The 24,674-nt window shown below is 37.8% G+C and overlaps 2 protein-coding genes across 5 annotated transcripts in view; one reads left to right on the top strand and one right to left on the bottom strand.

Moving 5' to 3' along the window:
• The window catches only part of LOC141762067 (F-box only protein 15-like), a 103,802-nt gene that overhangs the window by 20,430 nt on the left and 58,698 nt on the right, over positions 1-24,674 (bottom strand). For 2 of the 3 annotated variants that reach the window (XM_074625907.1, XM_074625908.1), the window contains exons 10-16: positions 5,153-5,215; positions 4,253-4,372; positions 3,928-4,002; positions 3,732-3,827; positions 2,146-2,259; positions 1,521-1,604; positions 883-1,249 (exon numbers count right to left, since the gene is read on the bottom strand). The exons of the other annotated variant lie outside the window; for it this stretch is intronic. In XM_074625907.1, the coding sequence (XP_074482008.1) occupies positions 1,178-1,249; positions 1,521-1,604; positions 2,146-2,259; positions 3,732-3,827; positions 3,928-4,002; positions 4,253-4,372; positions 5,153-5,215 (624 nt within the window). In that variant the 3' untranslated portion in view covers positions 883-1,177. Of the gene's footprint in view, positions 1-882; positions 1,250-1,520; positions 1,605-2,145; positions 2,260-3,731; positions 3,828-3,927; positions 4,003-4,252; positions 4,373-5,152; positions 5,216-24,674 lie in introns of those variants that run through there. 3 annotated transcript variants of the gene reach the window in all.
• Positions 18,918-24,674, top strand: part of LOC141762005 (uncharacterized) — a 43,879-nt gene continuing 38,122 nt past the window's right edge. Inside the window, exons 1-4 of one of the 2 annotated variants that reach the window (XM_074625778.1) lie at positions 18,924-19,048; positions 19,609-19,702; positions 20,831-21,113; positions 22,617-24,137. In XM_074625778.1, coding sequence (XP_074481879.1) covers positions 20,840-21,113; positions 22,617-23,716 — 1,374 coding nt within the window. In that variant the 5' untranslated portion in view covers positions 18,924-19,048; positions 19,609-19,702; positions 20,831-20,839 and the 3' untranslated portion in view covers positions 23,717-24,137. Of the gene's footprint in view, positions 19,049-19,608; positions 19,703-20,830; positions 21,114-22,616; positions 24,138-24,674 lie in introns of both variants that reach the window. The other variant, XM_074625780.1, reaches the window with a different exon arrangement.

The raw sequence follows: 24,674 nt of genomic DNA, 5'->3' as shown, positions 1-24,674 counted from the left end.
CAGTATAGTATGTTGAAAAATTTCATGAAAAAAGTAATAGTATAGTATGTTGAAAAATTTGTTGAAAAATGGTCATAGTATATGTCTAAACATTTCATGTAAAAATAGTCATTGTATAGTATGTTGAAAAATTTCATTAATAAAAGTTATAGTATAGTATGTCGAACAATTTCATTTAAAAAAATCAAAGTATAGTATGCTGAAAAAATTAAAGTCATAGTAAAGTATGTCAAAAAATGTCATGAAAAAGTCATAGTATAGTATGTTGAGAAATTTCATGTAAAAAAATTAGTATAGTATGACGAAAAATTTCTTGAAAAAAAGTCATAGTACAGCATGTCGATTAAATATAAAGTCACAGTTTAGCATGTTGACAAATTTCATGAAAATAGTCATAGTATATTATGTCAAAAAAATGAATTAAAAAAAATCAAAGTATAGTATGTCAAAAAAAGTCATAGTAGTATGTCGAAAAATTTAAAAAAAGATAGTACAGTTTGTGGAAAAAAAAATGTAAAAGCCATAATATAGTATTTCATAATCATGACTTGGCAACTAAAAATTATAATATAGTACCTCAGAATTTAAATGTACTTAGTAATGATGGATACTCATGAGATTTATTTTAATTCATTCATATTTTTATTTCGTCTTTTAGTACGACACTTTATGTCCCAAAACTAAACTCAAGTTCTGTGACAAAAATATATATATATATATATATATATATATATATATATATAAAATTGTAATAGAAAGTAAGTATAGTAGAAGTAATGGAAACATAGACTTTTGTTTTACTTGTTATATACAATAGCTTGGTTTTGACTTGAGAGTTTGATATAAAAAAAAAAAAACATTAGTGATATTCTGGGAAATCCATTTGTTTAAAAAAAGATTTTATTCATTCAATTAACGGGAGAGTTAATATATTCCTAATTATATTATTGGTTAATTGTTACACATGGAGAGTTGTTGTCACCATTGAGATTCCATACAGTACATGCCAGGCTGTGTATTTACTGTATTAATGGCATGAAATGACAACCAAAATATCAGCGTGTTCCTCCACAGTAAAAGCACAGGTTAAGTTACAGTAGCACTACGGTTACATGGGTTATTTGGGCACTGCTGATTGGCAGTTGTCAGGCAGTGAGGGGCGTGGCCATGTGTGTGTTTAGGCAGTAGTGACGGGCTCTTTCTTGCCGATTTGACAGTAGAGAATCATGGAAAAGACCATGCCGAAAATCTGCAGAGAGAGAGGAGACGTTTTAAAGAATATAATTTTGTGCTTTAAATCATCAAATCTGGTCAAAACATTATATATTTGTGATAAAATTAAATAATGAAAGACTTTAAAGTCATAGTATAGTGTAGTCAATAAACTTTACTTATTTACATATATACATTTTAAAAGTCTTTTTGGTTGTTTTGAGAAGCACTTTATGTTAAAATGTACAAAGGTTGTGGTTCTAACATGTATTTTTGGTGGTAAATCAAAGTGTGTTTTGTGTGCTCACCAGCAGGATGGCGATGGCGAAGGCGATTCCCAGCACCACCTCCATGTGTTTCTCCATCAGCTTGATGACCTGGGTGGAGCAGGGCTGCAGGAGGAGAGAACGACATCATCATACTGTGACATCATCACATGGTTTTATGTTTTGTCCAACAAGTAATGTATTGAAAAGTCATAGTTGAAAGAGAGAGGGAGGGACAGAGACAGGCAGAGACGGACAGAGCGATAGAGGGAGGGAGGCAGAGAGAGGGACAGAGACAGGCAGAGAGAGAGAGAGGGAGAGACAGGGACAGGCAGAGAGAGCGAGGAACGGATGGAGACAGGCAGAGCGAGACAGAGAGGGAGGGAGAGAGCGTGACAGGCAGAGAAAGAGCGAGAGAGGGAGGGACAGAGACAGGCAGAGAGAGGGAGGGAGGGACAGAGACAGACACAGAGGGAGGGAGAGAGCGTGACAGGCAGAGAAAGAGCGAGAGAGGGAGGGAGGGACAGAGACAGGCAGTGGGAGGGGCAGAGAGAGAGGGACAGGCAGAGAGAGACAGAGAAAGCGAGAGAGAGCCAGAGACAGAGAAATGGACAACCATGAAAGAAGACATGAACACAGCTCAGTCTTTGTGGAGCTCTGGTCTCACCGTGGTGTAAATGGCCGACGGCCCACAGTTTGTCTCGGTGGCGTTGCAGCGACACGACTCGGGAGACGGCGTACCCCAGTCTGACGCTCCGTTCATGAGACCACAACACTTCAGCTGGAAGGAAAATACAACAACACATCAGACTCAACATTAAGCAGTTTAGTGCAACAAAAATGAATCAGCAACTATTTGGATAAACGGTTAATTGTCATTTTTAAAAGGAAATATATGTGTTGGTCTGGTTAAATATAAACATGGAGAATTATAATGAGCATTTTTCACATTTTATAGAGATTAATTAAAGATTAATCATTAATGAAAATTGTTACATGGATTTTTTGAAATCACAAATGTGATTACAATTCAAGGGCTTCTCTATTGGCTGATGACTTGATCAATATCATGTATTTATACTGTTACATTGTCTATGAGGGAAACTCATTGGCAGTCTGGTGTGTGTGTGCGCCCTCTAGTGCTGATTTGTAATAAGAATGAATTCATGCTTTGTCACTTTTATCCGCAAGACGACAAGCAAACAACTCTTAAAATGTTTGTTTTCTGAATGGAGTCCTTTATAAATCAGTGCCAGGCTATGCAGCTGCTCCATCAACACTCAACACGAAGTCATCTAGGCATAAATACGGCAGCGACGTTGTTGCTTCTACCATAGAGAGTCAATATTTGTATTTTTTATCTGCTAATTATTAATCATTTCACTTTTAATAACTCAAACTCAACTGTGATTTTGAGGAAATGTATTAAAGTTTCCTCTGACACCAACCGTGTGTGTGTGCTCTTGTGTTTCTATCAATGTGATTTAGGGATGCTCATTTTGAAAAATGTTCTTAACTGATTATTAACCGTTAACCGACAATATTTGTGCCTCGTACCAGCTGCAGGAGCACAACTGATATTCGTTGACGGGAGTCCCCAGTTCACCGTCCGGGAGCGTTAACTCGGCAGCTACGATGCCGCGTGTAGTGTCGCGAGCCAATTTCCCAGTTAAAGTCTCCTCCGTACATTTAGTTTAGTTTAGCAGGTTGTCAGCTGTGTCTGCCCGGCGTAATGATACTTTGTCTGCCCGGCATAACTTTAGCGAGTGTCCAACAAACAGTGTGTGTATTTGTGCTACGTTAGCAGCTCTAGCATTGCCTGAGGCTTCGTGCTCGCCGCCGCCACACGTAGTCTGCGTAACTTTACTGAGTTTCCAACAGACTGTGTGTTGGCGGTGAGTGTGAGGTTGTTGGTGGCGTTATAGCTGTGAACGTAAGTGTAGCAGTGTGTGTACAGTTTATTTGTCGGTGAATAAATGCTACGAAACTACAACTCCTCCGCTCCGCTCAAGCGAGCCAGAGAACGGAGCCGACTTCCCGTAACCTGCAACTCCAGCTTCGCCTCTTCAGGCGGGCTGTTAAGGTGGACCAGCTTTTCTCCTTAAGGTGACGAGCCGCTCCTCTGAGCCGCTCAGCTTTTGAGTTAATTATTAACATTTCTTTTAACCGTTTTAACGATAGCGTTAAACATCCCTATTGTGAGGACTAAGTAGACTTTGAGAGGGACGACATGGTGAGGTAATTGCGTGTTACCTCCTTCTGCAGAGCCTTCAGGTCTTTCTTCACATCTTCTGGTTGTGATGCCAGTGGCGTGAACTTTTCCAGACGCTCCTTCACCCAGTCCTTCACCTGAACACAAACAAATAAATAAATAAACATCAAGTCTGATCCTCCCAATAAACTTACAAGACTGCAGGTGACGCGAGGACAGCATCACTTCCTGTTTTACCTTCTTCTGATCCACGGCTCCCAGGATGCCCAATGCCAGCAGGAGGATGAAGATGACGAGGAGGCTGATGAAGAACTGAGGAAGGGAAAGAAAAGCAGGGTTGATTTCCTCAGCATGCGAGATGACAATTATGTTTACCGAAGTGATCTCTAAATACCAAATTCATCTTTCAATCATAATCATTTACAGCTGAAATTGACAAATTATCACTTTAAATTATTTAAAAAATTGTATAGTTACCTCCCAAAAATTTAATTTTTCATAGTATAGTATGTCAAAAAAGTCATAAAATGAAATAAAATTAGATAGTATAATTGCTTCCCACCAGCAGCAGCAAGCAGCGGTTCTCTCTGATGGCTCCACAGCAGCCCAGGAAGCCCAACACCATGATGATCACCCCGATGGCGATCATCAGGTCGATCCCGGGAATCGCTTCATCGGTGATCTGGCAGGAGACAGACAATCAGTATTTTACACCGGTTGACAACAGAAAGATAATCTACATAAATAACATTTGGCCTGTGTGATCGGCTCTAAAGTATGGAAGAAGGAGCCTGCCAAAATAAAAAATCAATCAATAAATAAATGACTCGATAAATAAATATCTTATTAAATGGAGCACAAAAAATATTGAAAATAAATGTAGCCATTAATTAATTGATAAAGTGTGACATAAATTAATATTTCTCTTTTAATTTGCTTCTTTATGTATACATCTTTCTTTGTAGTAATATTTATTAACTTATATAATATATATATATATATATATTATATATATTATGTATAATATATATATATATAATATATATATATAAATAATATATTATATATAGTATATTATATATATATATATATATATATTATATAATATATATATACATGGTGCAGTAATATATATATATTATATATATATATAATATATTATTTTTTATTTTATTTATATATATTATATATATAATATATATATATAATATATATATATATATATACATATATATATATATTATATATATATATATATAATATATATATTATATATAATATATATATATTACTGCACCATGCATATACATTTACTACATTCCTGTTTACATTAGTTTGTACTTTTTTTTGTCTACCACAAATTCATATTATTTTATATGTTATATTTTAACGTCTGCTTTATTTCACAAAAAAAAGATGTATCTGCATTAGTGTTGACGTGGGGTCAGTAAACCAGTCTCACCTTGTTTCCATCCTTGCTGATTTTCAGGTAGATGGCGACGCCGAGGAGGATGCAGCCACTAATCTGTAGAAAGACAGAGAGAGAAAGATGAAGTTTAAATACATAATGTGCAACAAGCATTTATTGGTGAGACTCTGGAGCCCTCTGGTGGAGAACACCTGCAGCAACTCAAACTCCACAATGTCAACTTTACATGCAAGATATCTCAAAATCTAACAGGAATGTCCTCAGTTGAACAATAAATCAAACTCGACAGGGTTGAAATCAAACTGGACCAGAGACAGAACAAGCAGCTGATCCTCAGTATGAGGGATCTGGATCAGGACTCTCTGAGGACTTTGTGGGCGTGGTTCAGGACTGACCAGAGACATGTATTATTCAACACTGACTCAACACAATTAGCCGACACAAACACGCTGTTGTGAGTAATTATCTGCCATCAATATTTCATCATCAGAACCATCAGAGAGAAGACAGCGCCGGAAAACAGAAAACAGACCACAGCGTTTAGGTGGAGACGAACACAGAGCGGATAATTACACATTCATGTTGATGAAAAATACAGAAATATAACACGCTGCTCCAGCATGAGCTCAACATAAAAGCAGTATTTTTGTCACAATGTACAAAGAATAAAAGAATTACTTTTATTGTTTTTTATTACGTTTTTCTTTATATAAAGTCTCCTTGAGTTATGTATTAAGTTGCTCAATATTTTATATTTAAAAGAAGCAAAAGCACTTAATCAAAGCCAAATATACAACAAGAAAACAGGAAGTAAATCAACTTAAAATTAAAAAGTTTAAAAAAAAATACAAATATACGGTAACACTTTATAATAACCATAATTTATAAATAAATAAATGTAGTTAATTTTATTGTTAACCATGAAATTATAATTAATAATGTTAAGTAATTATTAGTAATGCTATAATGTATATGATTTTAACAGTTTATTGTTGTACACAACATTTTATAAGTATTTGTTAATGATTAATTAATGTTAATGATAAGGCCCGCCCACTTTTTAGTGGTCCAATCAAATGCGAAGGACACAGTACAGAAGCTAAAGACGCTCTAACTTCTGTTTGTCTGGGACTTCAATGACTTTGTGTTACATATCTGAATGATTTTTTTTTAATACTATAAATAAACACAATTTTAAAAAAAATTATTGATGATTCATTCCACTTGTGAATGAACGGAAACAGACATGACAAACAGAAAGAGGACGTGACCTCTGTGGTTACAATAGTAGCACTCAAACACACCCTCATGCATGTGGTGCCACCACACCCTGAAGTTACATCTACTCTTATTCAGAAAGGCTGAATAAATACCATTATCAGGTAGACGCGCCTACAGCAGAGTGTTGAAGTCCTCGCCCAGCACTTATTTTACTTAAGGCTAGGGTTGATAATGAATTTAATCGTCTTTACATCCCAATAGTTTTTTTTCCGATACCATTTTTTCCTTTCCGATACCGGAACTTGCATATCGGCCGATACCACGTGCCGATCCGATACCAGTGTGTTAAAAACACGTCGCCGTTTCAACTGGTGGGATTTTCCAGTGTAAAATATTGTTGACATTTTGCACCTGCCCAACAGGTACTGTTCATGTGCAGAGATGTAGGAGGAGGAGCAGAGGAGCAGGATGTACGGATGGGATAGCGAGTGACGGTAGTGGCTAGAAGGGAGCCCCCAAACCAGGGAAACTCTCGCGAGATTTGAAATAGTTAAGGTTAGGCATTGAACTCAAATGGTTAAGGTTAGGATAGGTTGTCGGGCAACGAGCCTTGCGAGAGTTTTTACAGATCTCAGATCAGATTTCACGGACTTCCTTCTAGACATGACCGCGAGGGACACGTGTCATTGTTGTTCCTCGTAGCGTAAATGAGCTGATAAATGATATGATAACGTGATATTGGATCGGTGCATAGACTCCCTGATACAGCATTTTAGGCTGTATCAGAGGCATTTCTGATTCTGGTATCGGAGCAACTCTACAAACAAACCGACAGACCAACATTGCCTTCCTTTCAGCCATGCCGCTGGCTAAAAGAGCTAAAGCTTTAAACCAACGTAGACGTCAAACAAAATAATCATTAAACCTAATTTTCAGGAACTATTACTGTTTGGACGTACTGTACGTTCCGGCTCGTTGCTCAAGTAAACAGAAAGTAGATGGAGCTACTTTTGAGTACTTTTATACTTCAACATCTGCACACTTATTTCCACTACATCCAATCTATTATCTGAGGTTTGAGTACAACAAAAGACACCGAAAGGAGTTCTGATTGTTTGAACAACAAATAAAGCCTGCTAGTGGAAACACTGCCTGAGGGAAAAACCTCCATCAGTCTGTCCACACTGAGTTTGTTGTTGATACGTCAGCCCTCATAAAATAAAAAGTTTAAAGATAACAAAAACTGCTCCAACTGGTCAGGATCAAACTGGTTTCACAACAGATTCAAAAGCCAACCTCTTATTCTGCTTTACCCTCGTTCACATGCAGTATAAACGTGTTATTTTCTCCTATTCGAAAATGGTGTATTTGAATATTTCTGCATACTGGGGTCCCTAAACAGTCTTGAATTACATATATTGGGTATCACTGTAAAGCTGAGACTCTTGTGGATCCAATGAGCCCAACTGTGTTCATGTGTGATGATGTTAGTCACCATAGTAGCCATTTCATTGTAGTGAGATTTTTAAAATCTCACTGTATAAAATGACCTGTGGTGACCTCTAGGATAATCACAGCCTCATGAAACTTTACAGCCACAAACTAGAGACCTAGAGCATTCAAAGGATGGATGGCTTTCCTAGGTAGATTGACAATAAGGGGGTTTCTGAGAAGTTTACACAACAGAAGTGCTCACCATCTAATCGCCGAAAAAATGCAATTCCTGCAGAAATCTCCAAATGTCAAAAGTTTTTGATCCCAGATCACAGCATGGCTTTTTCTATGGTGTTCCTCAAGGTCTTGGTGTCTTAATGTGGTATTTTGGAGGGATTATTGATCATTTTTATCAATTCTCCAGTGGTAAAACATGGTTAAATTTAGCACCAAATGTGTGTAACAAATGATATCAACAAGAAATTGCTGCAACAAAAACTGACGAGACGAAAACTGGTCTATTGTGGGTCTCAGAAGTAATAAGTGATATCAGAATCAGAAATACTTATATTGATCCCAGGGGGCAAATTCCAGTTGTTCCATTTTAGAATAAAAATATAGATAAACATAGATAGGTTATAAATGCAAAAAATAAACGCAAATAAATCACATAAATTAATTTATAGGGGAAATCAGATTATTTCTTACATTCTATGTTTTTAATTAATATATTTTTACATTTTAATAATTATTTAAATTCAATTAATTCATTACTTTTCCGGATTTTTGGGGGATTTTTTCCGTGGTATTGTTTCAGTATCGGTGTTGAGATATTTAGGCAGGGTATAGTATTGAACTCAGAATTTGCCTTTCAATTACTGGATATGAGATTGTACAGTGGACGAGTGATTTCCCACTTCTCTACTGTTTCACCTGTGTTATCACTGGAAAAAAGCACACACCCATACAAAACCAGTATTTTCATTTAAAGGTTAAACGGTTACTGGCGGCGAACAAAGAGCCACATAAACATTGAATCAAAAGCCTCTCTATAGAGTTCTGTATCTTTGTTTCACCTCAACATGTGAAAAGGGTGAAAAGCAGAGGGATTCAAACTTGCGTCACTGTAACAGCAACATGAACACACACACACACACACAGAGAGAGAGTAAACCTGCAGAGCAACATAGCATCTGTCAAACACACCCTCTGAGCTCACAGCGGCACGTCGGCTCTGAACCAGGATCAGAGGGAATGATTACTGATCAGGGTCACAACTGATCAGGGTCACAACCAGTTTCCAAAATTAACTTTTTGACTCACCTGCCAAGGCGACTGGTTTATGAAAAAATCCACCGGCCATGCATATCTTTTACCGGTCAAAATAATACATTGTCTCTTTGCGTCACACATACATTTGTTTCAGTACATTTCGTTGAGTTAATACAAAACTAAGAGAACTTCCTCAATAATTAATTTGCATGCTTGTTTTAACAATGCAGGTAATATCAATTTAATATATATTTTTACATGCAAAAAGTAGAATTTGGTAAAAAAACAACAAGATTTTGCATAGGACCCCGAAAAGATAGAACCAGCCCTGCTAGCTAGTGCGTCTATTACATTAAATTGGGGTTATACTTGACCAGGATTAGGTTACAGTTAGGATCAAGATCGCAAGCAATCGGGATTAAATTAAATTGGGATTATAGTTGATCAGGGTTACAGTTGATCAGGATAAAAATGTATTTGGATTATTATTAATTATTTGACAGTTGATTACAGGGATTACAGTTAATCTGATTTACAGTTCTGGTATCTTTAACTAAATTCTATTGTCTGTTTTTCCTGCATTTAAAGCCCTTTGAAAACACCTTGTGTATGAGCCAGATTATGTAAATACATTTTATTAATTTTTTTACATTCAATCACTAAAATGTTCAGATGTTCTCTGAGACCTTATGCCCCGTAGATGTTGATATCCCTATTGTTAACTGCACACCAAGTATTCTTCCTTCTTGGGAAACAACTAATAAACATTGTGACATTGTGATGAGAATAATAATAATTACGGGGTGCTCATTCTGTCTGTTAAGACAGAGAGGGGGCGGCTCATTCCTCAGTAGTGACTCACAGGCAGTGGGTAACACAGTAGTAATGAGTCATTGTGCAATTGACATACAAACTGATCCGCTGGATTCGTTGGAAGTCAGATCAGACGGTGACATTACACAACAACCACACACACACACAATAACAGCGGTGATGCAGCTAATAACAGACAGGTGTGTTGAGTCATAAGCCCACTGAGCCTGTGAAAGACGACCAGCAGGGTTTGGGCCCTCGCTGAGGTCTCTCTGTCTGGATCAAGAGGTATTACAGTACAGTCGGACTCTATTTCTATCAGGCTGTACAACTTGTGAGTGACAGTTCTCTCCTTTAACTTCAATGTATGAACCAGACTAGAACACATGGTGGTCGGGCTGATTCTCAAACTGGAAAAAAAACTGGCAACACTGAGAATCGTGATTTACATTACGTTACTTAATGTAAACAAACCACTGAGGTCCAGATCAGACTGGAGACGTAAACACTTAAAGGGTCTGTTTGTAACTTCTTACACGTATAAATCACCCGGGTCGGTGTCCCATGCGCGCTCGCGTGTGGCTATGCTGTTCAGACTCAGACTCCAACACAAACTACACGGAAGAACCAAAACCGCAAAGTTATATCTAGTGAAATCCGTCTTGCAAAACAGTGTTGGCCGCGATAAGAGAACACGGGGGAGACCGTAGCTTTGGTCTCCAGGGCCGGAGTCTCTGCTGTACTCTGCTTGCCTTCACTCAGCTCGCTCCACCTCTTGTGCATGCGCGCACACTACACACTGCAGAAGAGTTAGTAGCTCTGAGAATATCTAGTGAATGTACAGTGGACGTTTGTGCAGAAATAACTGCTGCAGCTCCTCCAAACCAACAGAGGTTTCCCGTGTCTTGTGAAGTGACGGGGCTCCGCAGAGAGAAACGTTATGGTCTCCGACCGGATGCCGGTGTCTTCCCTGTTCCCTCTGACCGCGGTCGGGAGGCTGAAGCAGGAAAAGCCAACACTAGAGTCAGCACTGATTCATGGAGAGACCTTCGTCTGGTCAGCTAACATTACTGCCAAGCAGCTGAAATATAGAGTGATATTGTGGTTTTAGCTGATGTGTGTCACCTCACTGTTTTGCAAATGTGTAAATATCATTCCACGTGTAGAAATAGATGCACAAATGCGTGTTTATCCATCTACATGTAAACCTTAAAATACCTATTTACAGATTAAGTTATGTGTAATTGCAAATCGCCCTGTATTTTTGTGGATGTGACTTTACACAACACAAATACATGTTTGTGGGCAGTGAACTATTTGCAGATCATGGTACATATTTGTGGAATGTCTTCTGTGGATTACAAGTAATAAAGTCCAATAAAAACTTCCATATAAGATAACGTTAGCTAACTCTAACACAACTCATTGTTACCAGCAGAGACACTATTCAACACGGGAGCAGATTTCAACACAACACCTGTTTGAAAAACTGGCGACTCCTTACCTTTAAAGCGGCCATAAAGTCCGAATATGTGCCCATTTCTCCATCATTTATACTCATTTAGTCCGTAAGGGTCTAAAGATTAAAATAATCTAAATAGCTTCCCATTAAATTAAACCAAATTGTGAATATTGTCAGGTAAAGTCCATTGTTAAGTGTTCGCATTCATCAACTTCCACTACCTGTTGTTGGGTGTGCTTGTTTTAACATACCTCGCTGCCTACATAATAAAATCGTCCCCGCCTTCTCTGTTTAGTTTCACCCCCGGGACAGCCCCCTGCTCTGCATCAAGCGCTCCCAGTTTGGAAGGCGCCAATGTCGCGTAGCCAAAGAGTATAGACGCAAAAGAGATAAATCTCCCGTGTTTGTTTTTTTTACAACAGCCGCTGCCGCTATTTTAGGTTATTAAATATAACATTTTATTGTTAAACACAGGCTATTTTTGGTAGAATATGACAATAGAAGAGAAATAATCTAGTTTTACTTTTGTACGGCACGTTTTAGACGGTTTTACTAGTCGCTTTCCGTCCAAAACGGCGGAAGCGTAGCTTTGCTGCTGGGCGCTAATGTTGCGATGGAACGAACAATTTGAATATAACTTCTTGGCAATATATGTTCTTTGGCTAGCCAATCTTTTTTTTTTTTAACCTTTATTTAAAATTCGGCATTAACAATGAGTTGTATTGACAATTTAACACAACATAGAGCATTTGTTTAAATTTACAATTGAAATAGTATGTGAATTACAAACAATCAGTCATACTAATTCAGTTAATAAAGAAAAACGATAAATAATATCAGAATGTAATATAAATTATAATTATATAAATTATAACAGTAATAATAAGAAGAATAAAAAATAAAGCTAAGAATAATAATATAAATAAAAATAATAAAATAAAGTACATTTTATAATAATAATAATTATTATTATTATTATTACTATTATTATTATAATAATAAAAAATTAAGTAAATAATATATTATATATATCTATTCTAATAGATATATATTTGTTACAGAGACTCAATATAACATTCAATTTGAATTAAAAACAGTTTAAAGGATGGGGTTGAGTTAAGAAACGTATCTTTATGAATATCGAATTTCCCTACTAAGATAAAAAGCTTAACAATAGAGCATCAACTATTATAATCTCATCCAAAATAAGTGTTTACCTTCAATATTAATTGCATGTGATGTTTTGCACAATATAGAAGTTTCTTTCAAAAATGTATTAGAATATGGACAACCATAAAACAGATGAATTATACTGTCTTGTTCAGCAGAAAGTACATTTGTTATCAACATCTGAAAAAATTTAAATATACATGTTTGTTGGATATATCTTGTGTAATATTTTCAGATGTATTTCTCAAGCCATGCCATGTGATTGTAGCCAAAAAATGTTTCTTTCCAATGGTGTATGACGTGGATAGTTTGGTTGTACGGCCGCCAAGTTATCTCAATCTGCAACCTTCTGTTCACATATTTTGACTTTTACATCCTTTGTTACTAAGACTAAGTAATTAAATCAAATAACCACATCTTTTAAAATTAAAAACATAAGCAGATCACAGCAGTCGTGTACTGCGACTTAAACTGAACACGTTTAGTTAGTCTGTAGTTAGTTACTGACCACTTGTGGTTTGCTGCAGCGCTAAAACATGTTATTTTTCTGTTTGGATCATCCATTTCCTGTGCAGGAACGGTCCCTGAATGCAGCATCTATTATTCATGGAGTATATGAGCACTCTGCCAACAGGCGTTAATGTACATGGACAGAGCTGCAGATAATTGGTTATTTCTCTTCCATCAAAGGCCGCAAAAGCACTGCTATTTAGCAAAGATGTCCGGATGTTTGTGGAAGTTTTTCGGTAAGACTTCAGACACAGAAATCACAGTAAACAGACTGAGAGGCCTTGAAGACACCAAGAGAAACAAGGATGTGAAAGCCAAGAATTATGTTATATATACAATTTAACCGATATATATATATATAATCGATTAAAATATTTAATCTTGATTGATCGCAATTAATCGCAAATCAATCAAACATTTTTTATCTGTTCAAAATGTACCTTAAAGGGAGATTTGTCAAGTATTTAATACTCTTATCAACATGGGAGTGGGCAAATATGCTGCTTTATGCAAATGTATGTATATATTTATTATTGGAAATCAATTAACAACACAAAACAATGACAAATATTGTTCAGAAACCCTCACAGGTACTGCATTTAGCATAACAAATATGCTCAAATCATAACATGGCAAACTCTATGACTATGTAGTGGGCATGTATGTAAAGGGGAGACTCGTGGGTACCCATAGAACCCATTTTCATTCACATATCTGGAGGTCAGAGGTCAAAGGACCCCTTTGAAAATGGCCATGACAGTTTTTCCTCGCCAAAATTTTGCGTAAGTTTAGAGCGTTATTTTACCTCCTTCATGACAAGCTAGTATGATACGGTTGCTACCATTGGAGTCTTTATGTTTTCTAGTTTCATATGATGCCAGTATCTTCCCTCTAGCTTTAAAATGAGTCCGCTTCAACCTCCGAAAGATTGAATGGCGGCCAGGCCCAACAGCGGCCAGTCGGATATTTAAGAGGTTAATTAAAAAACGCAAGTTAAAGAAATTAGTGCCGTTAAAACAAATTTGCGTGTTATTATCGCGTTAACTTTGACAGCCCTAAATTAGATGTTATTTAGTTTTATACATGGAGAACAAAACGCTGTCAAATGGTCCAACCAGACTGACAACTGAAAGGGACAAAGATCCCTCTGAGCACCCGAAGAAATCAGCAGTCGCTGGTAAAAGAAACTGAAAACTGAGCATAAACAGGAACAGCTTCATCTCAATAATGCAGCCCAGAACAAGCTGGAATTAACAGCTGCAACGTGTTGATTTAGCAAAGCAGAAACAGAAGGTTAGTTTTGTCATATAGTAATACGATCTTTTCCACAACTTCCTCTTTTCTCCCCCCTGGGCAGATGAGAAGCATCACTCAGCAACTAAAAGCTGCAGCAGCAGAGCCACTAGTTAAAAACGTTACAGTAAATGAGAAGCCTGCCCCACCCCGGCCATCATCACCATCATCATTAGGTAAACACATCATGTCCTCTGAGTGGTTAGAATCAAGTTAACATCGACTTGACATTATTTCTGGGAACATGAGAGAAGGACTGAAATAACCTCAGCAGGCAGCCGGACTGACGTTTATTTTAAACACAGGACGTTCGATTTGTTTACCTTATTTCTGTCACGTCTGCCGAAAAACAAGAAGGATGTGATGCAGCATCTGAACAGTTTGGAGGATGTTTTGAAGCCTGAAGTTCTCTTCTACTTTTTAAAGCGGTGCTGTGATCGATCGGCCACCGATCGTTATTAGGGCTGTGTATCGACAATAATCTGGCGATACGATACGTATCATGATACAGAGGTTACGATTCAATACATTGCGATATATTGGGAAACTGTTGTTTTGCAATTTTTTAAATTTCATTTTAGGAAAACTGTCATTGTATAAAGAACAAACCACCATCTGTATAAAATCTGAGAAAATCTGAATAGTGGGATTTATCACAGTCGCTGTAACATCCAACATCATAGCACTACTTTCAATATCTCCGATGGGATTTCCTGTTGTGTGTGGGGAGCACGTGGGAAAGAACGATAGCCAATAGAGAACCAAGCTGACTGAAGAAGGAAGGACAACCACAGCGGCTAATGCATGAGCTAATGCTGAACGTGAAGCATGAAGTAGTAGTAAGATGGAGCTCAGAAATGGAGGACCAACTTGTTGATTAGTGTTTATTTAACGACGTCTCCGTGACTTCATCCATCCATCCATCCTTCGTGAATTTTCAGTTCAAAGTAAAAACTAACATCGCTAATTCTTCCTGCCTGTCGTCCGCCATGTTTGTTTAAACCAAAGTCACGTTTGTTCGCCAGAGATTTAGTGAGAATTGTGTTTTTTCTTGTCGTTGATGATTGAATCTGTTAGCGTTTGGTGAGCTGCTGTTTTGGCCAAATCGTTTCTCTCCACACACTATAGGAACAAAACACATTTTACACATCTGGTAAGATCTGAAACATCTTTTAGTGTGGGCCAGCCTTTAGATGATCCAATAAGCACTTCTTTTGAAGGCCTTTAGCTTAGCTTAGCACACAGATTTGAAGTAAGAGGCAACTGCTTTAGTCTATATCCACCAAAATAATACAATTAAATTGAAAATAATAAACTTTCCAACAACTCCAAAGTCGTCTGATTGATAATCTTTAGAGCGGTTGTTGGTGAATAAATAGCTCCAGCGTTACCTGCTGATAAAACCACCACAGTACCACCACCATAATAGCAGTGATAATGTGCATTTCTATAGGAGTAGTTACAACGAACCCTCAACAACAATGTGTACGGTCAGGTTTGTGTTGAGCAAGACTGAGTGGAGCTATAGATTAACCAACATGGATCCGTTTGGTTTTACTGGGAAACTCCCAGCAGAGAAGGTGAGGAAACACAGAAATGTGAAGCAACGGTTGCTGGTTTTGTTGTTCACATGCAACATTTAAAACTTAACTGAGGAGTAACATGAGGCTGCAGACGTGATGATGTGAGGGCAGAGTGGTAAGCCACGCCCTGAAACCCAGGAAATGTTTGTTCATAGAGGGTGAGGCCGAGATACTAGAGAGCCGACGCAACCTGTTAAACACTGATTCAACATCAATGAATGGCTGACTGAAGAAAGATAAAAGAGACTGAGACTGAGACTGATGGATGGATAGATAAATAGATGGATGGATAGATGGAAAGATGATAGATGGATGGATGGATGGATGGATAGATATTATATAAAACTTATATAAAAGAAAGAAAAGTTCAAATATAAAACACAAGAGTAAAAACACCTGAAATGTGTTGCCCCAAATGCATGAATGCCCCAAAAACAAGTTGAAAATTGTTGAAAAAAGACAAAAAAATAGAGTAAAATATGATAATAATCTGTCATTTTTTCAATTAACAGCTAAATCCCAGCCTCCAACACCAGTAAAACACCCCCATAAACTGTGCAACACATGAATCCTGCATCACACAATTCAAACAATTTAAAAACCAAATAAAGCTACGACTGATACAGACTTAGAAACTCTTAGATTAATATTATTTAAACATACATGACCTCTAAAAAGGACCTGATTAAACATCCAATACATCACCTGTAAAGTTAAGAAGTTTGAGATTATGTAGGAAAATGATCTTGAATTTCTCACCCAGAAAAGAAGGTTGAAGAAGAAGAGGAGGAATTTGATGCATTTATTCACAGCCATGGCGTTTATTTGTCTTTATTCCTTCCTGGTCAGCGGCTTGTTGCTGTCGACTGGCTGCCTTCGACTGACTCTACAGCTCTCTACAGAGCCAAGGCGGAGAAACTCCCTCAGGCCAGTAAACAGACCAGCCTGCTCGACCTGTTTCCTCTCAGCACCGAGGGAGACTCCCTTTTGTCCTTCCTCCTTTTACCTTCCTTTCATGTGTCCTCCTTTTCTTTTTACACCTGATTTCCTCTGTATATACTACAATGGAGAATTGGGGCAACATTGGGGGAAAAAAATGAGAATAAAGTCATAATATTATGAGAAAAAAGTCATAGGTTTATTAGAAAAAAGTCGTAATATGAGAATAAAATCATAAGTTTAAGAGAAGAAAAAACTCGTAATATGAGAATAAAGTCATAATACTATGAGAGTAAAGTCAGAAGTTTATGAGAATAAAGTCGTAATATTATGAGAATAAAGTCATAAGTTTACGAGAAAGAAGTTGTCATATTATGAGAATAAAGTCATAAGTTTAAGAGAATAAAGTCGTAATATTATAAGAATAAAGTCATAAGTTTACGAGACAAAAAAGTCGTAATATTATGAGAATTAAGTCATAAGTTTACGAGAAGAAGGTTGTAATATGAGAATAAAGTCAGAAGTTTACGAGAAAAAAGTTGTAATATGAGAATAGAGTCAGAAGTTTAAGAGAATAAAGTTATAATATTATAAAGTAGTAATTTTACGTGTTATTTTAGAGGGGAAATAGTGTGAAAATGAGGAACATTGAGCATCTCCGGGACGAACCAACACATTTTTGACCTTAATGCTCCAAACGGTTGTGGAGACTTGAAAGAAATGTCAAGAAAGGGAGGAGGGTGAATTCTTGAGATTCTTGAGATGAAAGTCCACTAACTACACCGAGCCTCAGGCAAGAACATTTAGGTATTCTTCTCCTCAGTGGTGGAGGAAGTATTCGGGTCATTTACTGCAGTAAAAGTACTAACTGTGAAAGTAAAAGTCCTGCAGTGAAAATGTTCCTTCAGTAAAAGCATGCCGGTATAATCAAAATTTAGCACAAGTTTGGAGCGTTATTTAACCTCCTTCATGACAAGCAGTATGACATGGTTGGTACCGATGGATTCTTTAGGTTTTTCATATGATACCAGTATCTTCACTAGCATTAGATAAGGCCTCATTTGCTTAAACATAATATTTCAGAAAAGTTGTAATACAAAAAATAATTGTCTTAATGTCAGTAATCAACTAGGAGTCTATTATGTATTACCTTTATTCACCTGTAGTGTTTTCCCTTTAAAGTACAATCAGTGAAATATGACTCAGTATCACCATCTAGTGGCAGCTGTATGAAACTACAACACTACTCCACAATCCCCTCCTGTGTGATGTTTTTATTGATTGTTCTGAGGTTACATGAGGACGATGTTCAGTGTTTCTACCCAAGCTTTTTTCTTAGTGAACATTCTCAAAACCGGTGTGTTAAACTTTCTTTTGTCATCAATATCAGCCAAATTATCTGTATTGTAACTGTATTTGTGTTAACTTTGTATTGAATGAATGAAACGGTTGTGTTTTTCATGGTTCCGGGTTACGTGTTGTAGCAGGGGAGCTTTAATTGTTGACGCACAGATCACACATAGGCAAAGCATGGACAGCTTGTGCATCGGTAAGATGTGTTGTGAGGCTCGTCCTCCTCTGCTACACAGCTTTTACTTCTGTTAACTCCGTCGGAGTTTTTCGCTCATTAGTATATTGTCTGACTGCCGCAGGGGACTGAGAAAGAGCCTGCCACGTTGACTGCCCTGTGCTGCTCCTTATAGGTGCGTTATGGTGTTAAATTGTTGGTTGTATATTTCTCCTGTGTAGTTAGGATGGACTGCATTAGTTGAGTAGCCTAATATGAAGATAAGCTAATTATTTACAGTGCACTTTTATTTTATTTTATGAAGAAATGCTTCTATTTACATGTAAACTGGAGGGTTAGAAACCTAGTAAAAGTATTACATTTAATTTCAGGTGCTATACATTTTGTTGTATTTACTAATTTAAATACATTTGTAGCTTCTGTATTTTTTTTATGTTTACATATTTTATTTATAACTGTATTTTGTTATATGTGCGGATGCACAAAACACACATAGAAAAAGCATGGACAGCTTGTGCACTGGGGACTGAGAAAGAGCCTGCCACTGAGTGTGTGTGTGTGTTGACTGTGCCCTGTGCAGATCCTGATTCCTGGTCTGAGTGGTGTCTTTCAATCTACGAGCAACCATTCTACAGCAGCTACACATTAACCCTCCTTTACTGTGACCTGCCCATCGGCCGAAAATATTTCCGAAGATCCATCAGGTATGCCCGTGGTCTTCAACACAGCCTGATGTTACACCTGTTTAGTACTGATGTGAATAGCGAGGGCAAGCGTAGGGTCTACTGTATTAATGTTGTCTGGTGTTGACATGCACATCGCAACTCGCTACCGGAGCTGGTTTTATCCAAAAAAGACGCGATGCTTTCTCCAGTTGGGCCGGACGAGGTTGGATCATCTTCTCGCCACAAACAAAGCGTACCGAACCGTACCGAACCGTACCGAACCGTACCTCAGTTTGTTTGGACAGCAAACAAGCGAACCGAGACCTCCTTGAAGGGTGGTCTCGGTTCGCTTGTTTTGGTGCTGCACCCGAGTGCGATTGCTGTGTTCACACCTGCCCAAACGAACCGCACCGTGAGGGTAAAAAACGCTCCAGGGTTCGATTCAACCGAACTTAAACCAGGCAGCTGTGAATACGCCCTAAAGCTAAACATTTCTGAGAAACTGAAACTGAAACTAGGAAACACACTCTCTCACTCACAGCTCAGACAGTACGTAAGTAAGGTCTGATGTCATACTGACGTTTCTTTTGGTTGGGAAGGTTCGAGGATTTGACTGCAGTCAGACACGAACGGCTGAGAAGCAGCAACGTCTGTCAGAAGAAGAAAGAAAGTCGCTGTGGACGAGTTTAACAGGTAAGATAACTTTCAGGAAACACGTGTGAGTAATGAATTATTAGCGTAGCAGTATAAAACAATTGGATGACTTTTGAATATTCATTAATAAACAAGTATGTGCAGAACAGACCTGATCTGAAATTTCATCACAACTATTTGTCGTGTCAGAACTGGCCTCACTGTGCTTTTAAAGCAGAGATCTTTTTTTCTTTTATTTGACAAAACTTTATCCTGTGTTTATTCAGTCTGGTTACAAAACAGAACAAACATTGGTGATTCAAAACAACTAAGGCAGTTGTTAAATCTAGAGACGTATTTTGATGTTGTGGTTTTATTTGTCTAACAAATGTCAGGGCTGGAGATGATAACTTTCTCCCAAACACATACATTTAGTGATTATTTAATGATTATAAATGTGGGCTGTGAACTTCATCTCAGTCAAATATCTAATCCAATGAAATTTGATGATCTACAACTATTAAAATATTTAATTGTGATTAATCGCAAATTAATCACGTTATTTATCTGTTCAAAATGTACCTTAAAGGGAGATTTGTCAAGTATTTAATACTATTATCAACATGGGAGTGGGCAAATCTGCTTGCTTTATGCAAATGTATGTATATATTTATTATTGTAAATTAACAACACAAAACAATGACAGATATTGTCCAGAAACCCTCACAGGTACTGCATTTAGCATAACAAAATATGCTGAAATCATAACATGGCAAACTGCAGCCCAACAGGCAACAACAGCTGTCAGTGTGTCAGTGTGCTGACTTGACTTGCCCCAAACTGCATGTGATTATCATAAAGTGGGCATGTCTGTAAAGGGGAGACTCGTTGGTACCCATAGAACCCATTTTCATTCACATATCTGGAGGTCAGAGGTCAAGGGACCCCTTTGAAAATGGCCATGCAAGTTTTTCTCACCAAAATTTAGTTTAAGTTTGGAGCGTTATTTAACCTCCTTCATGGCAAGCTAGTATGACATGGTTGGTACCGATGGATTCTTTATGAAAACTATGAAAAAGTTCCTCCAGTCCGAAAACGCCTATAGTTTGTAGAACTATTTGGTCAAAGGGGAGCTTTTGATCGTCCAATTAGAAAAACTGCAATTATTAGTGTTGTTTGTTTTACTAGGGAACCACAATGACAGCACTTGATCTGTGGAACACTCTGGAGGACCTGGCAAATGATCAGTTCAAGCAGTTCCAGTGGTTCCTGAAGCAGGATGGCGTCCCTAGAGGGTTCTCCGCCATCGCAGTGGCCCGACTGGAGGGGGCAGACAGACAAGACACGGTGGATCTGATGGTGCAAAAATATGGCTGCCCTAGAGCCCTGGAGATAACCATGAAGATTTTAGGGGAGATCAGCAGGAATGATCTGAAGCAGTGTTTGTTAGAGACCAGCTCAAGACAGAAAGGTAAGTTGAGGAAAGGTAAAAAATATAAATATCTAAAAAACAAAGAAGTTTCACATGCATCTCATAAATTATTATGTTCATTACTGGATTGTATTCAAACAGCAGTTAAAAAAAAAATCAGAGACGTCTTGAGCCGATCCTTAGCATTGGCATATTTTATTGGATCATATTGGATAAAATAAAGCTGATACACCGAAAGGGTCTATGAATGAACAAATAATACGCAAGGCATTTAGCATGCAATAAGAACATCTTTCTTGCTTTTGGCATGTCATTTGTACGTTATGTATGAATAAATAAATAAATAAATTAGTAAATAAATGGAATTTTTTTATATAGCAGAAATAATAATAATAAATGTAGCCATTAATTGATTGATAAAATGTGTCCCTCATTTGCATAATGAGGCAAAAATGCATAAAGAAAAGAATACAGAAATAATATTGGGGGAATAAATGAGGTGTGAAATGCAAAATCGAAAATTACGCATAAATACGTAAATAAATAAATAAATGCAAAAATAAATAAATGCATTTAAAAAATAAATTAAAATAAATACAAAATTAAATAAAATGGAATTTTAGACTTAAGAGTAAATAAATAAAGGAATTAATACAAAGATAAATAGATAAAGTAGCAAATTAAAACAGAAATATCAATTTATGTCACATTTGATCAATTAATTAATGTACATTTAATGACAGTTATTCATTTATCGAGTAATTTATTTATTGATAATTTTTTTTCGCAGGTCCATCCTCCATATGCTTGTAGTCTGTAGTGACTGCAATATAAACGCATTTGTGTGAATATTTTACACTCAGAGTTAGTGATGTAGAATAAAAAGCGAGAAAGACTGCTGATAGTGGGCGGATGGGGAGGAAGAAGGGTCCAACAAACACGACTTTTAACCAGGGGACCGCTGTTTTATTTTGTCACATTTGTGATATGTTTTCTGTACTTCCTGTATGTTACAATTTTCCATACGTATTTTACTTAGTTTACGTCCTTATTTTAAGCCCAGCCACTAACTAAGTGGTTTTGTTGCCTCAAGCTTACTTTGGACGTTACCGTAGGTTTGTTGCGTGGCGTAAAAATGACCGCGGAAAAGCCTAAAATGTGTCCTCATGACACACGGGAGTGTCCCTGTAATGTTGTGCTAATTATACGCCTCAGACACTGACGTTGGCAAAACACACAAATGCGCTAAGCTTCAATGCTAACGAAGCTGTTATTTCTACTCTCTTTGTCTCATTAGCAAACCGCAGTCTACAGCTGTTATTTCAATGTGTTAGATACATATTTGATCAACATTTAGGTAAATAGAAGAATTGGATCGGATGCGGTATCAGCAGATAACTATTATTAAAGGACTTGGATCGGGATCAAGGCCAAAAAACTTGATCGGGACATCCGTAATCAAAACAGGAATTTACAAACAAACAATACAGAGAGCTGTTCTGTAAGACTGACCAGATGTATTTGTGTTCTGCCTTGTTTTAGACCCCAAGGGCCATGACGGTGTTCCTCTCAATAGTGATTATGGAAGAAAGATGGCCAGGCTGGGGGAGACAATGGCTAAAATTAAGCTGATGATCCAGGAGAGACAGATGAAGATCTCGGAAATCAGTCGCTCAGCAGAGTTCAGCAGTAAATCTGCAGAAAAACATATTGCAGACAGTGTGCAGGCCTTTGCGGTTTTGCAGCAGTCTGTCGAGAGAAGTCTGGCTAATCTCATCGAGGCAATAGAAGAAAAGCGGGAAGCAACATGGAAACAGGCTGCAGGATTCATCCAAGAGCTGGAGCAGGAAATCTCTGTGCTGACAAAGAGGAGCTCTGAGGTGGAGCAGCTCTCACGCACCGCAGACCACCCTGACTTCCTGCAAAGCTTCTCGTGCCTGAACACTATTCCACCCACCAAGAACTGGATAGAAGTCAGCGTCCCTCCGCCATCATATGGGGGAAGTGTCGGGACCGCTGTGAATCAGTTGGAGGATATATTCAGCAAAGAGAAGGAGAAACTGTTTGCTAAGGCCAAGCTGAAAAGGGTCCAACAGTTTGCAAAGGATGTGACTCTAGATCCTGATACAGCAAATGCCAGCCTCATCTTATCGTACGATAGGAAAAAAGTTTACTGTGGTGACACAACACAAAACCTCCCAGACAACCCAGAAAGATTTAATACTGCTATAAACGTCTTAGGAAAGCAGAGTTTCTCTTCAGGGAGGTTTTACTACGAGGTTCAGGTGAAAGGGAAGACTTCCTGGGATTTAGGTGTCGTCAAAGAGTCGATCAACAGGAAGGAGTTGATCTCTGCAACACCCAAGAATGGCTACTGGACTGTATGTTTAAGGGAAGGAGATAAGTACGAAGCTTCTGCTGTCTATTTCAGTGTAAAAAATCAGCCAAAGAAGGTGGGCGTGTTTGTGGATTATAAGAAGGGTTCAGTCTCCTTTTATGACGTAGATTCTGCAGACCTTATCCACAGCTTTACTGACTGTTCCTTCACTGAGAAACTCTACCCATTCTTCAGTCCCGGTCGTCATTATGATGGTAAAAACTCCACCCCTCTGATCATCTCGCCTGTCAATTACACCGATTAGATTTGATCAATCATCCACTCAAAACTGATTCTGCAACTCAAGAAACATCACAAATCAGAGTAATCTGCAATTGTGATGTTAGTGATTAAACAAGTGATAAAACAAATGATGTTATACAACAATGTAGGACACTGGTTCCCAACCTGGGGGTCCTGACCTCCACCAGTGGTCGCCAAAGCTTCACAGGGGGGTCACATACACATGCTCTTATGTCCACAAAAACAGAGGTTATAAACTAAGAAGTCTGTTAAATGTTTTGCATTAATAACCCTGTAACATCTGGCCACCTTCACATTATCATGTGTTATGAAAGAAATAAACTTTGACAGAGAGGCTCAGGCGCTCATCTACATAGTGTCACTCGTTATGCGCACAAGCGCGTACGCACTCCCACACATGTTATACATCCACTAAACCAGAGGTTATAAACTCAAATACACAGCAGGAAATTTGTTAAATGTTTTGTGTTAATAAACTTATAACATGGGGCCACTTTCACCGGTTACACAACTAATTAAAGGATAAACAACATCTTAAAGCAACATCAAGAACCGGTATGTAATTACAACCATATGCTCGCTCATCCAGAAACGTAGCCACAATTACAAACGTGCAAATAATAATCCCACTCACAGTGTAGCCTACTACAAAGAGATGTTATATCAAGGTGCATGAGTGGATTTATGAAGTCACCATTAGAACAGCTGGAGTCTCCGACTGAGTGCAGAATCTCCTCAACACAACTTCTTTCCATTCGTTTTGCAATTTTCGAGTAAGATCATGCCCATTGGCTGGTCGTACAATGCAGATATGGAAGTTGTTTTTAATCGGCTAAAGATGGGGGTGTTTTATAGGCTAGTACAATAAAAAATTACTTCCATTACCAAACTGTACGACTTGATTTTACTTTTAGCTGTAAAAGTATTTCAGTTTAGTTATTCAGCTGAGGGGGCACAGT

Source organism: Sebastes fasciatus, chromosome 23 (assembly GCF_043250625.1).
Source record: "Sebastes fasciatus isolate fSebFas1 chromosome 23, fSebFas1.pri, whole genome shotgun sequence".
Classification (NCBI taxonomy): domain Eukaryota; kingdom Metazoa; phylum Chordata; class Actinopteri; order Perciformes; family Sebastidae; genus Sebastes; species Sebastes fasciatus.
The sequence above is the reverse complement of the archived record's forward strand: the minus strand, read 5'-3'. Positions and strand labels throughout refer to the sequence as shown.